General features: G+C 44.9%; 1 protein-coding gene across 1 annotated transcript in view; it reads right to left on the minus strand.

The window, feature by feature from the left end:
* WDR73 (WD repeat domain 73) overlaps nucleotides 1-18,019 on the minus strand; it is a 38,652-nt gene extending 20,633 nt beyond the window's left edge. The window contains exons 1-4 of the mRNA XM_040340058.1: nucleotides 17,806-18,019; nucleotides 15,201-15,268; nucleotides 11,416-11,504; nucleotides 6,107-6,195 (exon numbers count right to left, since the gene is read on the minus strand). Coding sequence (XP_040195992.1) covers nucleotides 6,107-6,195; nucleotides 11,416-11,504; nucleotides 15,201-15,268; nucleotides 17,806-17,852 — 293 coding nt within the window. The 5' untranslated portion in view covers nucleotides 17,853-18,019. The remainder of the gene's footprint in view (nucleotides 1-6,106; nucleotides 6,196-11,415; nucleotides 11,505-15,200; nucleotides 15,269-17,805) is intronic.
* Nucleotides 18,020-18,820: the final 801 nt, after the last annotated feature.

The following is an 18,820-nucleotide window of genomic DNA, read 5'->3' on the forward strand; positions in this document are numbered from 1 at the left end:
AGGGCTAAGCTCTAACTTTAGGCGGTCTCTCTCTAACGTAAACGGCGTAAAAGTACTGCGTCGGCCAGGCGTACGTTCGTGAATCGGCGTATCTACTCATTTACATATTCTACGCCGACCGCAATGTAAGCGCCACCTAGCGGCCATCCGAAATATTGCAATCTAAGATAGGACGGCGCAAGCCGTCGTATCTTAGATATGTTTAATCGTATCTCTGTTTGAGAATACACTTAAACATAAGTCGGTGCAGATTCTGAGTTAGGTCGGCTTATCTACTAATAAGCCGGCCTAACTCTTTGGGAATCTACCCAATAGTCAGAGCAGCAAGCATAAAGTACCGTACACACGGTCGGAATTTCCAACTGGAAAATGTCCGTCGGAAATTCCGACGGAAAAATTGAGAACCTGCTCTCAATCTATTTATGTCGGAATTCCCAACAGAAAAAGTCCGATGGAGCATACATACGGTCGGAATTTACGACCAAAATCTCCCATCTGACATTTTCGGTCGGGAATTTCGACTGTGTGTACGGGGCTTATTCTTACCAGCAGCTTTTGGCTGCATTGCCTTATGTCCTATTGGTTCAGTTCACACAAATGCACTACATTGGTGTGTGTTTACAGAAAAAAAAAATATATATATATGATACGACATCTTCCCATAATGCATTCCACCTCTCATCAGTGCAGCCTCATCAGCGCACATCAGTGAAGGAGAATTACCTGTTTGCAATATTTTATAACAAAAACTGTGAAACTTTATATATTAAAAAAAAAAAAAAAAAAAAAAAAAAATGTATTTCGGCCTTTCATTTTTTTTAGCAAAAAATTTAAAATCCAGCATTAATTAAATACCACCAAAAGAAAGCTTGATTTGTGTGAAAAAAAATTATAAAAATGTAATTTGGGTACAGCGTTGCATAACCATGTAATTGTCATTCAAAAGCCTCATACACACGATCGGATTATCCAACGGGAATTGTGTGATGACAGGCTGTTGTCGGAAAATCCGACCATTTGTATGCTCCATCGGACAATTGTCGGATTTTCCAACAACAAATGTTGGATAGCATGCTTTCAAATTTTCCGACAACAAATGTGTATTGTTGGATTATCCGATCGCGTGTACGGAAGTCCTTCGGAAAAAAATACAAAAGTACAAACACGCATGCTCCAAAGCAATGCTCACCATAACACAACATTAGCAGAAGTTGCCAAAAGGGTGGCGCTAAAGAGCTGAAAAAACATGTAGTTTTGGGTTTGTTGGCCGACAATTCTTTGCAAGACAAGTTCATGGCCTACACCCTTCGGACAAAAGTCCTACGCTTTGTCCGCGGAAAATCCAATTGTGTGTACCAGGCTTTAGAGTGACAGCGCTGAAAGCTGGAAATTGGCCTGGGAGGGGGTTTAAGCGCCCAGTAAGCAATTGGTTCATATCGTTTGAATTTAGTCGCATTGACGTATCATATGAGATCAAAAGTAAAATTTCTGTCTTTGCAGATGACACCAAGCTATGCAGTGGAATAACGTCCTTGCAGGATGTCTCCAATTTACAAGCCGACCTCAATGCTCTGTCTGATTGGGCGACTGAGTGGCAGATGAGGTTTAATGTTGATAAATGTAAAGTTATGCACTTGGGGGCTAAGAATATGCATGCATCATACATACTAGGGGGAGTACAACTGGGGGGATCTGTAGTGGAGAAGGATCTGGGGGTTTTGGTAGATCATAAGCTCAATAATAACATGCAATGCCAAGCTGCGGTTTCCAAAGCGAGCAAAGTCCTTTCTTGTATTGAGAGGTATGGACTCCAGAGAGAGAGATATAATTTTGCCCATGTACAAATCATTAGTAAGACCTCATCTGGAATATGCAGTTCAGTTTTGGGCACCAGTTCTCAAAAAGGATATAGGAGAACTGGAGAAAGTGCAGAGAAGAGCAACCAAACTGATAAGAGGCATGGAGGAGCTCAGCTATGAGGAAAGATTAGAGGAACTGAATTTATTCACTCTTGAGAAGAGGAGAATTAGGGGGGATATGATCACCATGTACAAATATATAAGAGGTCCATACAGTGAACTTGGTGTTGAGTTATTCACTTTACGGTCAACACTGAGGACAAGGGGGCACTCTTTACATCTAGAGGAAAAGAGATTTCATCTCCAAATACGGAAAGGTTTCTTCACAGTAAGAGCTGTGAAAATGTGGAACAGACTCCCTCCAGAGGTGGTTCTGGCCAGCTCAGTAGATTGCTTTAAGAAAGGCCTGGATTCTTTCCTAAATGTACAGAATATAACTGAGTACTAAGATTTGTAGGTAAAGTTGATCCAGGGAAAATCCGATTGCCTCTCGGGGGATCAGGAAGGAATTTTTTTCCTCTGCTGTAGCAAATTGGATCATGCTCCGCTGGGATTTTTTGCCTTCCTCTGGATCAACTGTGGGTATGGAGTTGGGTGTATGGGATCGTACTGTGTTTTTTTTTTTTTTGTTTTGTTTTTTGTGGTTGAACTGGATGGACTTGTGTCTTTTTTCAACCTGACTAACTATGTAACTATGCTGCATATTTGAGGTCTTTATTCACCATTGTATTTTTTTTTCACTGGTTATGAATACGATTCACATTATATAATAAGGATTTATTATTTATCAGTAGCCATGATAGCTAGTGAAAACCCAAGATTCAGTATCTCCGAAAATTTAAATATTACATAAGACCAATAAAAAAAAGAAAAAAAAGGGATTTTCAATACAGAAATGTTGGCTTACTGAAATGTCCAAGTACAGTATTATATTAATGCACTCAATACTTGGTCGGGGCGCCTTTTGCATGAATTACTGCATCAATGCGGAGTGGCATGGAGGAGATCAGCCTGTGGCACTGCTGAGGTGTTATGGAAGCGCAGGTTGCCTTCAGCTCAACTGTATTGTTGGGTCTGGTGTCTCATCTTCCTCTTGACAATTCCCCGCAGATTCTCTTTGGGGTTTAGGTCAGGCAAGGTGGCTGGCCAATCAAGCACAGCGATACCATGATCATTAAACCAGGATTTGGTACTTTTGGCAGTGTGGGCAGGTGCCAATTCCTGCTGGAAAATGAAATCGGCATTTCCAAAAAAGCAGGTCAGCAGAGGGGGAAGCATGAAGTGCTCTAGAATTAAACGTAGAACTAAACTTTCCATCAAAGTGGTTGTAAACCCGTTACAACCAATTTTACCTAAAGTAAGCCTAGATTAAGGCTTACCTGTAGGTGCAATAAATATCTCCAAACCTCTACGGTTTAGAAAATATTTAAAAATGAGAAGGGCGCCGATGTCTACGGCGCATGATGCGATTGGCGGCTTCCGTGTGCATGCACGGGAGTGGTCATAGCAGCTCCGGCCAATCACAGCGCCAGAGCCGCAACACCCAGAAGGAAGATGGACGCTTCGTGGAAGAGGGGACAGCGGTGACATCGCAGGCTTCGGTTTCAGGTAAGTTACACATAATGGTATACTATGGGATGCATAGTAGCCCATTATGCTTTACCTTTGCAGGGAAACAAAGAGGAAGTAAAACCCATCATGGTTTACTTCCTCTTTAATATGCTTGGATACACCACTCTGAACAGCCATCTTCTTTAGCAATGACGTTTTGCGACTTACCCTCCTTGTGGAGGGTGTCAATGACGGTGTTCTGGACAACTGTCGTCAGTAGCCTCGCCCATGATTATGTAACCTATAGAACCAGACAGACTGATTTAATTTTATACTTACCTCTTTGTGCAGTTGGTTTTGCACAGAGAAGCCCGGATCCTCCTCTTCTTGGGTCCCTCTTTGCTGTTCCTGGCCCCTCCCTCCTTTAAGTGCCCCTCAGCCAGCTACAGGGGTCACCCAAGCTGAGCCAGAGCGTGGAGCCCCAACCTGGCCCCACCCCTCTCTCCCCTGATTGGCTGACTTTGATTGACAACCACGTGAGCCAATAGTGCCGATGCTCTGTCTCAGCCAATCAGGAGGAATGTACTGGATGGCTGAGGGGATCGTGGACAATCGCTGGAGAGAGAAGGAGCTCAGGTAGGTATTTGGGGGGTGCTGAGGGAGGATGCTGCACACAGAAGGTTTTTTATCTTAATGCATGAAGATAAAAAACCTTCTGCCTTTACAACTCCTTTAAAATGTCCCGCAAGTTCCCATTAGGGAGATTTACACTCAATTGCTGTTCTGCTTACAACCTTAAGACACAAACAGCAGTAAAAGTCCAATAGAAGTTTTGAATCTTCCATTCTTGATCCAAAATAAAGAAAAAAAAAAATGATATATATATATTGGCTGGTGTTACCCTTTAACATGTTATTTATATCAAATTCTGAGTATGTGGAATGGCCCCACGAAAGGCTAAAATGTCTGCTTGGGCTGACCATTCCCTCCAATGCACATGCAGTAATAGAACACCGGGTCTGTGACCGACTACCCCTGAATGTGAAAATATAAAGAGAAGGGAAATGGAGCTTAATAACAGGAAGGGCTGAGATCAGGAACCAGTCCAGATTCCTGAGCAAACAATCCTGTACAGCCATCAAGATAAAATGTTTTATGTTTATTTGATTTTATAAAGACAGGAGCCATATTTCATTTTATGGATATACAGTAAAACCTTGGTTTGAGAGTAACTTGGTTTGAGAGCGTTTTGCAAGACAAGCAGAATTTTGCCTGCGCAATGAAGACGACATTGTGCCACACGCTCCCGATGCTCGTGCAACTCTGCAAGGGACTGGGGTATTATTCATTGAACTCTGCAAGGGACTGGGGTATTATTCATTGAACTCTGCAAGGGACTGGGGTATTATTCATTGAACTCTGCAAGGGGCAGATGCATACAGAAGAGGCTGTATTGTATGATGGGCAGAGCTCATACGATGGGGGTGGATTTCTCAAAGGGGCGGATGTATTATTGAGAAGCCTGTGTAGTTTATTGAGAAATCCATCCCCCAATTTATCAGCTCAGCCCATCATTATTAAATACGGCCTCTTCTGTAGGCATCTGCCCCGCACACGCTTTAATCAACATTATTAGCTAGATTCAGGTAGGGAGCCACATCTTTAAGGCGGCGTAGCGTATCGTATTTACGCTACGCCGCCTTAAGTCAGAGAGGCAAGTACTGTATTCACAAAGCACTTGCCTCCTAACTTATGGCGGCGTAGCTTAAATGGGGCTGGCGTAAGCACGCCTAATTCAAATGAGGATGGGGGGGTGTGTTTTATGTTAATGTTTGGTGACCCGACGTGATTGACGTTTTTTTACGAACGGCGCATGCGCCGTCTGTGTACATATCCCAGTGTGCATTGCTCCAAAGTACGCCGCATGGACGTATTGGTTTCGACGTGAACGTAAATTACGTCCAGCCCCATTCACGAACGACTTACGCAAACGACGTAAAATTTTCAAATTTCGGCGCGGGAACGACGGCCATACTTAACATGGACTAGGCCAGCTATTTGTTCGACTAACTTTACACCGGGAATCGTCTTACGTAAACGGCGTATCTTTACTGCGACGGGTCGCACGTACGTGCGTATCTAGGCATTTACATATTCTACGCCGAACTCAACGGAAGCGCCACCTAGCGGCCAGCTGAAAAATCGCACCCTAAGATACGACGGCGCATCTTAGCTAGGTTTAAGTGTATTTCAGTTTGTATCTTAGCTAGGTTTAAGTGTATCTCAGTTTGAGAATACACTTAAACTTACGACGGCGCGGATTCTGATTCTACTGATACGCCGGCGTAACTCTCTCTGAATCTGGCTATATATCCGCCCCTTGCAGAGTTGCACGAGCATCAGAAGCGAGTGGCACAAAGTCGTCTGCTGTGCACAGGCGCCTTTCGACGGCTCGGTAGTGCTTCGTACTGTGCAAGCGCTGCGGCTGCGCAGTGCAGGGCGGGGCGGGCATTATTTGACGGGGGACCTTTCTCTTCACAACACCGGTTCAGCAAGAATTTGAACTGTCTATGACCTGCTTTAGATAGGCAGATTAGATGGTCAGTGTTCTTATAAAGTTAATAGATGCCACTAAATTTGTTTTGAACATCTAGGTGTCAACGACCTCTGGTCATGAAGGGGTTAAGCAATAATACCTGTGCTTGGGGACATGTTTCAAGCTGTACACAGGATACTGTGAGAATCCGCCATGTTCCACCTTCAGATCTCTCTCGGGACACAAACCCTGGAAAGCAAAAGAGTGAAAGGGAATTTCTGGAAATTAACAGGCTGGAAAATAGCCAGCGAGCAGGAGAGAACAATAGCAGACAGGAAGGTCACATGGTGAGCAGGACAGACCTGAAATGACAGCAATATAAACAAACTAAGATGGTCTGTGGCCTATGTACTAAGTGCTTCCCCATCATTCACACAAAGATGACCAAGTGGGTTCAAGTGTACTCTAGAATGAACAGGAAATTATAGCCGGAGTAATTAAAAAAAAAATAGTTTAAGTATGGCTATTTTTTTGTTTTTACACATTTACATTGATACAGCTTGGACCAATATAAATATGTATGTGCCATACATGTGGGATCCCCCTGGATCAATCTCTGCAACAATCTCCTTTAGCTTCAGGGTCTCGCGCTGAGCGGCTGCGCCGCTGCTTCAGTAAACACAGGTGGTCACCATTCAGACAACATTTCGCACTCTCAGGCCTTGTACACACAACCGAACATGTCTGCTGAAACTGGTCCGTCGGACCAGTTTCAGCAGACATGTTCGGTGGTGTGTACGGCCGACCGGACAATTTTCTGGCGGATCGGACAGGTTTCCAGCGGACAAATGTTTCTTAGCATGCTAAGAAACATGTCCGCTGGAAGCCTGTCCGTCGGACATGTTCGGTCGTCTGTACGACTCATCGGACATGTCCGCTCGGCCGAAAGCCCTCGCATGCGTCAAAGTGATTTGACGCATGCGTGGAAGCATTGACCTTCCAGGGTCGCGCACATCGCCGCGGCGCGGCCACGTCACCGCGTTCGCTGTCCGCGGGAAATTTGGTCTGATGGTGTGTACAGCCTTCAGACCAAAATCCGGCATCGGACATGTCCCGTCGTGTGTACGAGGCCTCAGTTATTACAAAGTTCTCCGATTGGACAAGGTGCCTCTCCACCTGCCTTTCCACCTCGTCCAATCAGAGAAAGCTTTGCATTCATTGACCAAACACAAAATATTTCCTGAATGGCACCTGTGCTGAGTAAGTGACCTCCTGTTTTTACTATGCAGCTGCTCAGGACGGTAGGCAGAAGCTAGTGGAGATCACTGGCGTAGCAATAGATAGATAGGAGTGAGGGGCCCCTTGAATGTATTTATGTGTGTGAGGGGCCCGACTCTGGTCCAGCATGTTACTTCCATCATATACATTGTCCACAACTTCCACCATCACCTATAATAGACAACAGAACGCAGAGATTTTAGTCATATAGGTAGATTCAGTAAGAGTTAGGCCGACTTATCTGTAGATAAGCCGACCTAACTCAGAATCTACGCCGACCTATGTTTAAACGTATGCTCAGAGATACGCTTAAACATATCTAAGATACGACGGCTTGCGCCGTCCTATCTTAGATTGCAATTTTTCGGATGGCCGCTAGGTGGCGCTTCCATTGCGGTCGGCGTAGATTATGTAAATGAGGGGATACGCCGATTCACGAACGTACGCCCGGCCGATGCAGTACTTTTACGCCGTTTGCTTAAGAGATAGGCCGCGAAAAGTTAGAGCTAGGCCCTAGTGGAATGTTAAGTATGGCCGCCGTTCCCGTCGCGAAATTCGAAATTTTTACGTCGTTTGCGTAAGTCGTCCGCGAATCGGGATTTACGCCGTTTACGTCCCCATCGAAATCAATAGGCCCATACGGCGTACTTAGCCGCAATGCGCACTGGGAAATGTAGGCGCCCGGCGCATGCGCAGTAGCCAGAAAACGTCAAAAACGTGAGGTCAAGCCTCATTGCCATTAAACACGCCCCCCTCAGACACATTTGAATTAGGCGCCCTTACGCCCGCCGCGTTTACACTACGCCGCCCTAAGTAAGGAGGCAAGCGCTTTGAGAATCATGTACTTGCCTCTCTTACTTAAGGCGGCGTAGTGTAAACACGCTAGGCTATGCCGCCGCAAATTAGCGCGCCCCTACTTGAATCTACCCATTAGTGTGTACCCAATGTGGAGATTTCTCCTCACTTCCTGTCCTGTGAAGGGAGGGATTTCCTGCAGCACCAGGTTTCTGGGCTTTGAGTGGAGTCAAGTGACAACACTGGAAAAGGGGAGGTGACCTCTGAGGAGGGAGAACATGAATGGTTGGTTCTCGGTCTGCCCCGCTTCCCCTCCCTTCCCCACTGCAGGACAAGTCCAGCTCGCTCCCCTTCCTGGACAAAGTGACGTCATCACACGGCGTGCTCTCCCCGATTGGCCTGGTAACAGGCGATAGTTTGCTGGACGGAGTGATGGTCGCCAGGGGAGAGGCGAGAGACCCTCCTTGGGGGAGGGGAGATGCAGAGGAATTGTAAATTGCAATGTGAGATTGTGGGGGTGCAGGGAAGGGAAATTATAATGGGGGGGGGGGGGGGGAATCAATGTCCAATGTAACCATGTAAAAATATAACTAAAAGCCTTCAGCCTGTGTCCTTATTATCTTCGTCTGTGTCTCAAAGGGGAGATGTCAGGGGTCTGATTCACCGACTTCTCACCAAAGCCCCCCCAAATAACAAATAAAAGAACTGTAATAAATATTTAAAAGGTGAAAAAACACACAAGAATAAAAAATTGTCAAAAAGTAAATTGTAAAAAAGATTAAAAAAAAAAAAATACCGACACAGTCCACGCCTCTTTAGTGCTGCATATTAGTGCCACTGTCACAAAACATTAAAAAAGTATCGGCGACTACTTAAAAAAAAGCATCGGTACTAAAAAACGGTATCGGTGCAACCCTAATCAAAACCAAGTAAAGTTAAATAAGGAGGGTGACCATAACATGTTTAAAGGGGTTGTAAAGGTAAAAAAAAAAAAAAAATCCCTTAATAGCTTCCTTTACCTTAGTGCAGTCCTCCTTCACTTACCTCATCCTTCGTTTTTGCTTTTAAATGTCCTTATTTCTTCTGAGAAATACTCACTTCCTGTTCTTCTGTCTGTAACTCAACGCCATAATGCAAGGCTTTCTCCCTGGTGTGGAGAAAGTCTCTTGAGGGGGGAGGGGGTGAGCAGGAGGGTCAGGACACTCTCTACTTTGCAGATAGAGAAAGGAGCTGTGTGTTAGTGGGCGTCTTGACACTCCTGCTCGCCCCCTCAAGAAGCTTTCTCCACACCAGGGAAAAAGCCTTGCATTACTGTGTGGAGTTACAGACAGAAGAACAGGAAGTGAGGATTTCTCAGAAGAAATGAGGACATTTAAAAGCAAAATGGAAGGATGAGGTAAGTGAAGGAGGACTACACTAAGGTAAAGGAAGCTATTTAGGGAAACATTTTTTACCTTTACAACCCATTTAATGCAGAATTAGAATTTTGGACTAAATGCTTAGACTTCAGAAGCCGCAACATGACTGGTTCATAGCTCCCAACTGTCCCCGATTTGGTCCCTCTGTCTCACCTTCCTCATCATTTGTCCCTCATTTTGGTCTGATCTATAGGGATGTATCTAAAATGCACTTTTTATCTTTCAAAAAGTGTTTCCCAGCGCTAAACCCTTCATTCATATTCTAAATTGCTGCATTTGTAAAATTTCAAAAGCCAATATAAAGGAATGGTAGAGGTAGGAAAAAAAAAAAAGCACTTGTGGGTTTATTTTTTGTATAATGCTCCTTAACCACTTAACGACCGCCGCATGTACATATACGTCCACAGAATGGCACATACAGGCAGATGGGCGTACCCGTACGTCCCTGCCTAGACGTGGGTCGGGGGTCCGATCGGACACCCCCCCCCCCGGTACATACGGCGGTCAGAAATCGTCTGGGAGCGATCCGGGATGAGGGGGCGGCTATTCGTTTCTAGCCACCCCCCCCGCGATCGCTCCCCGGAGCTGAAGAACGAGGAGAGCCGTATGTAAACACCGCTTCCCCGTTCTTCACTGTGGCGGCTGCATCGATCATGTCATCCCTTTTATAGGGAGACACAATCGATGACATCGGACCTACAGCCACACCCCCCTACAGTTGTAAACACACACTAGGTGAAACATAACTCCTTCAGTGCCCCCTTGTGGTTAACTCCCAAACTGCAACTGTCATTTTCACAACAAACAATGCAATTTAAATGCATTTTTTGCTGTGAAAATGACAATGGTCCCAAAAATGTGTCAAAATTGTCCGAAGTGTCCGCCATAATGTCGGTCACGAAAAAGTAAATAAATAAATAATAATAAAAAAAAAAAAAAAAAAGGCTGATCGCCGCCATTAGTAGTAAAAAAAAAAAAAAAAAAATGTAATAAAAATGCAATAAAACTATCCCCTATTTTGTAAACGCTATAAATTTTGCGCAAACCAACCGATAAACGCTTATTGCGATTTTTTTTACCAAAAATATGTAGAAGAATACGTATCGGCCTAAACTGAGGAAAAAAATAAAGTTTTTTTATATATTTTTGGGGGATATTTATTATAGCAAAAAGTAAAAAATATTGCATTTTTTTTCAAAACTGTCGCTTTATTTTTGTTTATAGCGCAAAAAATAAAAACCGCAGAGGTGATCAAATACCACCAAAAGAAAGCTCCATTTGTGGGAAAAAAGGGATGTCAATTTTTTTTGGGAGCCACGTCGCACGACCACGCAATTGTCTGTTAAAGCGACGCAGTGCCGAATCGCAAAACCTGGCCTGGGCCTTTAGCTGCATTTTGGTCCGGGGCTTAAGTGGTTAAGGCCCCTTTCACACTGGGGCATTTTTCGAGCGAAGCCTCATCTGCAATCCCAATGTGCTGGTAAAGCACCGCTAAGACCCTAACGTTTTAGGGTGTTTTTGCAGTGCCTCAGTGTGAAAGGGTGAGGCGTTTTTACAGCGCTTTCAATTAATTTCAATGGAGAGGGGCGTTTTTGGAGCGATTATTTCAGCGCCCAAAAGCTGCTCCAAAGATGCCGCTTGCAGGACTCAGTGTGAAAGGGTCTATTGAGATGCATGGAGAGCGTTTTATGAGCGGTTTAATATCGCTATTTTTAACGCTAAAACGCTGTAAAACGCTTCAGTGTGAAAGGGGTCTTAAGGAGGCGTGGCAGGGGGTGTGTCCTATGCCTGCATAATCCTACTAATAGGTGTCCCTTGTTCCCATCTCAAAATGTTGGGAGGTATGCTGGTTCTCATGGTGTAGGTCTGTAGGAGGAGGCAGCAAACACAGCGAGAATGGACAAATGTCTCTGCTGGGAACTGAAGAGGGGACCCCACAAGGCCATGGCGATGCCAATAATGAAAATGTGCAACTTACCTGGTTTTCTTTTACTTGCAATTTTTGTGGAACAAGCAGCTGTAGGATTTCATTTGTTTTAGTGCCATCATAGCCGGCTACACAAATACCTGCAAATGTGCAAGAGAACATAATAAACGTTTAGCTATAATAGAAAGATGCTAGGATGTACTAATTGTTGTTAGAGACATGTGGTACAGCATGAGAAAAATGGCCAGAAAGACAAGAGGAAGTTAAAGGGTATGTACAGTGTAACCCAGAGCCGGCGCCATCTGGTGGTGAGCCGTTGGTATTACAAGTTATTACCACCAGATGTGTAAGCTGGCGCCATCTGGTGGTGGCCGTTGGTATTACAAGTTAAGCATTACAAGTTAAACAGCAATTCTAATGTAATTTTTTACTATTTTCACTGCCATCTTCTTCTCTCTAATTAGAACCCCCAAACATTATATATATTTTTTATTCTAACACCTTAGAGAATAAAATGGCGATCGTTGCAATACTTTCTCTCACGCCGTATTTGCGCAGCGGTCTTACAAGCGCACTTTTTTTGGGAAAAAAAATACACTTTTTTCAATTAAAAAATAAGACAACAGTAAAAGTTATCCCCATTTTGTTTTAATACTATGAAAGATAATATCACGCCGAGTAAATTCATACCCAACATGTCACGCTTCAAAATTGCGTCCGCTCGTGGAATGCCGACAAACTTTTACCCTTTAAAATCTTCATAGGCGACGTTTAAAAAAATCTACAGGTTGCATGTTTTGAGTTACAGAGGAGGCCTAGGGCTAGAATTATTGCTCTCGCTCTACCAATCGCGGCGATACCTCACATGTGTGGTTTGAACACCGTTTACATATGCGGTAGCTGCTCACGTATGTGTTCGCTTCTGCGCGCAAGCTCGTCGGGACGGGGCGCGTTTTCTGGCTCCTAACTTTTTTAGCTGGCTCCTAGATTCCAAGCAAATTTGTCAACCCATTTTCTCCGCTTTGGACAGAGTATTAAGGATATAAAACTACGGTCCTGCAGGGAAGATTTTCCTGCGCATCCAGCCCTGCAGGAACAACAAAAAGAACAGGGAAATCCCCAACAAGCGAGGAGTTTCCATCTTTGATAGTTGTCACCAGAACATCTGCTGTCGGATCCCCATGGCCTGTAGCCAAGTAGAAAAGCAGATCTGGGACTATTTATCCTCGATCTGTTTCAGCACAATGCAGGGGAAACACATCAGGGGTCCAACGCTGGCCATACACCTATAGATTATCTGCAGATTTTCTATGGTCAGATGGAAAAAGTGGAACAGATTCCTCCATCTACGCTGAACTGTGTGGACGGAAGAATCTCCCACTGGGCCAAGCTTCCATATCTTGCTAGTCAGCCCCGCTGGCTCTCAACAATAAACAATGCCTGCACCCAATCAGAATGTTCAGGTATTGTGAGAGCCAACGGGGCCAACTAGCAATATATGGAAGCTTGGCCCAGTGGGAGATTTTTCTATCCACACAGTTCAGCGTAGATGGAGGAATCTGTTCCACTTTTTCATCTAACCATAGAAAATCTGCAGGTAATCTATAGGTGTATGGCCAGCATAAGACTGCAGATGTCTCCTTAAAGAGAACCTGTCACTGCTTAATTCTATCACATAAGAGGCACAGATAGCAATAAAAAAATAAATAAATAAATAAAAAAAACCTGACAGGGTTCTAGCTCTAACTTTAAACTGGAATGAAAAAAGATAGGTCCGATGTAAGGCTCGATTCACACTAAGGCCCCTTTCAGACTGGCGGGAGCTGCGGTGGCGGTATAACGCCGCAAAAAATAGCGGCGCTATACCGCCGGGATTGCCGCGGGAATCAGCCGCTAGCGGTGCAGTATTAACCCCGCTAGCGGCCGATAAAGGGTTAATACCGCAATGCGCCTCTATAGAGGCGCATTGCGGGCGGTATTGCCGCGGTTTCCCTATGTTTTCAATGGGAAGGAGCGGTGAAGGAGCGGTATACATGCCGCTCCTCTCACCGCTCCAAAGATGCTGCTGACAAGAGATTTTTTTGTCTCCCGCCAGCGCATCGCCTCAGTGTGAAAGCCCTCGGGCTTTCACATTGAGTCTGCAGTGAAGGAGTTTTTCAGGCAGGATAGCAGTGCTATTTTTAGCGCTGTACTGCCTGAAAAACTCCTCAATGTGAAAGGGGCCTAATGCGTTTTTTGGTGCATTTTGCAGAAAAGCAGGGAAATTTTTTAACATGGGTTCCTATGGAACATGTTCACATCAATGCTTTTTTGTGCCTCTGCGTTTTTGGAAAGGGTCGGGGACTTTTTTTCCCCGCAAAAAGCAGCATTTTGCATGTAATAGAATTCAATGGACTCGCATCCAAAAACGCAAGTACCGCGTTTTTGCTTTTTTTTTTTACACCTGTTTATAGCTGGTTGTTAAAGAAAATGTAAAAAAAAATTAATTGATGTAAAAAAAATAAAAAAATAAAAATTTAAAAACGCAACATGCAAATCGCTGTAAAAAGCATTTAAGAAAACGCAGCAAGCACCGCAAAAAGCACTGCAAAAAATGCTAAAAAGCTACATGCATAGGTGTGAATCGAGCCTAATACTCAAAGGTTAGGTCTGCATTAACCACTTCCCGCCCGGGCTATAGCAGAATGACGGCCGGACGGTGGTTCAGTTATCCTGATTGGACGGGTCTTATGACGTCCGCAGCGATCGGAGGTGCTTTGTGCCAGTCTGACACACTGCATCTTCGATCGTAGTATGGAGCCTCTGATGGAGGCTCCTCAACACGTAATCAGCTGTGACCAATCACAGCTGATCAACGCGTGAACCAGGAAGTGCCGATAAACGTCATTCCTCGGTTTGCGCTGACAGGGAGAGCTGATCAGAGGGGGGGGGGGGGGGGGGGGGGGAGGAGTCTGTGCTGATAATCAGCACAGCCCCATCAGATGTGCCACCACAGCTGCCAAAAAGGTGCCACTCAGAAACGGCTGTAGGTACCCATAGTGCCCATATCAGTGCCCTACAGTTACACCTGTCAGTACAAATTAGTACTGCCTGTCAGTGCCCATCACAGCCGCTTGTCAGTGCCGCATATCAGTAACGCCTATTGGTGCCCATTAATTCTACACATCAGTGGCCATCAGTGAAGGAGAAAACTAAACTTCATAAACGAAACAAATAAAAAAAATATATATATTTTTTTTTAAATGTGGTCTTTACTTTGCTTAGCAAAAAATAAAAACCGCAGAGGTGATCAAATGCCACCAAAAGAAAGCTCCATTTGTGGGAAGAAAATAACATTTATGCCCTGTACACAGCGCTTTTCCCCGTCTGAATAAATTTGGATAGTTTTTCTGACGGAATTCTGCTCAAGCTGTCTTGCATACACACGATCACACCAAATTCCGACCGTCAAGAACGCGGTGACGTACAACACTGCGACGAGCTGAGAAAAATGAAGTTCAATTCTTCCGAGCATGTGTTTTTTTTTTCCCGTCAGAATTCCATACAGACAAACTGATTTTCCGATCGGAAACTTTTCATGTTCTCCAAGTCCGTCGGAAATTACATTTCTGACGGAAAAAGTCAGATGGGGCATACAAACGGTCGGAATATCCAATGAAGAGCTCCCATCGGAAATTCCGACCGTGTGTACGCGGCATTAGTTTGGGTACAGTGTAGCATGACCGAGAAATTGTCAAAGTGCAGCAGCGCTGAAAGCTGAAAATTGTCCTGGGCAGAAGGGGGGGGGGGGGGGGAGTCCGGCATTGAAGTGGTTAAGTAACACAACAGTCACCTACTTTTCTCACCAATCCATTCAATGACTCTAGTCGGATCTTGAAGTTCAAAATCGTGTAAATCCTTGTACCTGAAAGAAAGCAGCAAAGACAGAAAGTGGATGACAGGGAAGTCATTTTATTTTCTAGGTATTACTCATAGCTATGACTAAGCACCAGTTTCAGTGCGAAACGCGTCAGTCAGGTTTTATTTTGCTGTGACTTGTAGTGCTGTCCTTCTTTCAATAAAAGGCTACAATTTGTTCAGAGTGCGGCTGTCCAGAGACAATCTTCCTGTTCCTGCTTTGCCGAGTGCATTGCCTGTACCTGAGTTGTCTGCAACGGAGGATATTCATCTGGGTTCCCACCTGGAGCAGCTATTCCCTTTCCCCTTGATCACCAAATCAGTTGGAGTGGCCTTCCGTTCCGCGCATGCGCGGGCACTTTTTGACGAAGGGCACAAATCGATAGAACACCGACACCTGCACTCGAAGTCAATTGACGAACAGGTAAGTGTGGACAGGTAAGTGTCGTTATATTAAGTCAGCGGCTACAGTATTTGTAGCTGCTGATTTTTTTATTTTCCCAGACTGCAGTCCCACATAGGTTTACACCTTTTTTTTTATGCTTTTTGCAGAAAAGCACTACAGTCCATTTAAAATGGTTTTCGATAAGACACGTTCACATCTATGTTTTTTCAGCCGCTGCATTTTTGGAAAGGGTCAGGGACCTTTTGCTTTAAAAAAAAAAAAGAAAGTGCATTTTTGGTTCAATAGACCTCAATGAAGAAGCTGCAGAAAAGCATATAGTGCCAGATTCATAAAGATCCGCGGCGGCGTAACGTATCGTCTTTAAGTTACACCGCCGCAAGTTTTCCTCGTAAGTGCTTGATTCACAAAGCACTTGAGTGTAAACTTGCGTCGGAGTAACGTAAAGACGTCCGGCGCAAGCCCGCCTAATTCAAATGGGGCGGGGACCATTTAAATTAGGCGCGTTTCCGAGGGACAGTGTCGCAGCGCAGTCTCCCAGAAGTGGGTACGGTTGAGCCAAGGTTTTATAGCCCCCTGACTGCCTGCCAGAACACTGAAATGCAGCTGCTCAGGGCTGTACACATGTTGTGGCTGTGATCCTGTGGCAAAAATTCAACTGCATGTTGCACTTGAATTCCTGCCACCAAACATGACCCATGCAAGCCTATGGGGCAGTGTTTCTCAACTCCAGTCCTCAAGGTGCCCCAGCAGGTCAGGTTTTCAGGCTTTCCATTATTTTGCACAGGTGACTTGATCAGTTTCAGTGCCTAAAGCCGGCCATTAAGGATGAGCTCCGGCGTGTTCGCATAGAACACGTGCGGAGCCCGCCAGGAAGTCGGCACCCGCGCTGCGCTAATCACAGCCAGGAAGACATTTCCCAATGCTCGGCTGCAGAGATCGGGAAATGTCTGCCTGGCTGTGATTAGCGCAAAGCGGGTGCCGACTTCCTGGCGAACACGCTGGAGCTCATCCTTACCGGCCATACACGATACGAATTTCGAAAGAATTTTCTTTCGAAAATCGTATCAAGGAATTTTCGTACAAATTTCGCACCGTTAGTGGGCTGCAGCAACAGCCGATTTTCGTGCGGCAAACAAATTTGAGAAATCCGACTTGTTGGAAATTTTCAGAAAAACGACCGATTTTCTGATCAATGATGGGAGACTCGTCCAAGAAATGTAATAGAAAAAAAAAAAATGTGCAAGAAAAGAAAATCCCCGGAGAGAAACGAATATTCCCGGCAACATGAAAGTTTTGGTCGGCCGAATTTCGAAAATCAATGGTGGCATCATGGGATCAAAAAAGAAAAAAAAAAAACACACAAACTTTGATTTTGAAAATAAAATTTGTTCGAAATTCGACTGTGTATGGCCTGCTTTAGAAATTACCACAGCTGTTTCATCTGAGGGAAATCCTGAAAACATGACATGTTGGGGCACCTTGAGGACTGGAGTTGAGAAACACTGCTATGGGGTATGCAATGCAGGCAACTGTAGCATGGTGGTGCAGCATTTACAGGATTAGATCAGACAGCGAGGAGGGAGCATAACATTGTCTCAATGCCTATCAAATACCCTCTGAAGAGCTATCTGAATGTGAATCACTCTTCAGAGGATTCAGGCGGCTGACTCTGCAGATTTGTCAAACTCACCACCAGCTGCCTTCCTATGGAATCGCTTCCTCCGTACCCGAGACAGCATGAAGTCGCTCCTAACGCTAGCGATCAATGTTCAGGACAGCGACATCTCGCTGCATTTGGCTACACAGGGAGATTCTATAGGGACAGACAGACTCTTTAGCAATTCTGCCGCTGGTGACTTGTCTCTATCGCCAGAATTGTCACCTGACATCATCCTTAGATCAGGTTCTCCAAAATCTGAACAAGATTACCAGACCTGAACCCAGGCAGACTTGTCCATCACTAGAATTCTATACTGAGATACAGTATGAGCTGCTGGGACCATTATCTGATTCAGTCTTTATCTGTGACCCTCTGCCTGGCAAGGCATGCTGGGATCTGTAGTCCCTGGGCTTCTCCCACCTGATCAGTAAGTATGCATGCAGTGGAATCTGGTAATGGTATATTATTGTTCACTCACAGCCTGAGAGACTCCACTATCCACTCTTCACACTCCTCGTCCTCCATGCTTGCAGCCTGAACAAGTTTAAACCGTTCACTTCCTGGTTCACTTTTCCATGTCGGCCATTTTGCTTCAGGGCAGCTGATGAGAGTAACGAACAAAACTAAAGTATCTCAGGTCACTGCACACACACGGGTCAAAGAGGCATTTCTTTGAAACTGGAGAACTGATATGTTTGCTTTTAAAAATAAATATGCAAAACATGGACTTCCTGTTCTCCTTTGTGCCTTGGCGGCCATTTTACTTTTGGGCGAAGTAACAAGCATACAGCTATATTGGCCTCCTGGTGTCCACACTGGCCCTCACCACTCTGTAAATAAGTTACACGCTGAAATCAATAAATACAGTAAAGCGGCAAAACATGAGAAACCTAAACTTTTTCCCTATACCTGAAAAAATGCTTTAAAGCGGGGGTTCACCCAAAAATAAATTTTTAACATTACATTCAGCCGAGTTGTCCTAATGATAATCGGCTGTTTTTTTTTTCTTTTTCCCGTACATACCTTATTTCACCGCCGCTTCCGGTTATGTCTTCTCCGGGACTGGGCGTTCCTATCTGATTGACAGGCTTCCGACCGGCGCATACTACGCGTCACGAGTTGCCGAAAGAAGCCGAACGTCGGTGCGGCTCTATACGGCGCCTGCGCACCGACGTTCGGCTTCTTTCGGCAACTCGTGACGCGTAGTATGCGACGGTTGGAAGCCTGTCAATCGGATAGGAACGCCCAGTCCCGCAGAAGACATACCCGGAAGCGGCGGTGAAAATAAGGTATGTACGGAAAAAAAAAAACTGACGATTGTCATTAGGACAACTCGGCTGAATGTAATGTTAAAAATTTATTTTTTGGGTGAACCTCAACTTATTGCAGACATTCACAAAGCACTTGCCTCCTAAGTTACGGCGGCGTAGCGTAAATGGGCCAGCCTAAGCGCGCCTAATTCAAATGAGGAACAGGGGGGCGTGTTTTATGTA

Source organism: Rana temporaria, chromosome 2 (genome assembly GCF_905171775.1).
Source record: "Rana temporaria chromosome 2, aRanTem1.1, whole genome shotgun sequence".
NCBI classification, from domain to species: domain Eukaryota; kingdom Metazoa; phylum Chordata; class Amphibia; order Anura; family Ranidae; genus Rana; species Rana temporaria.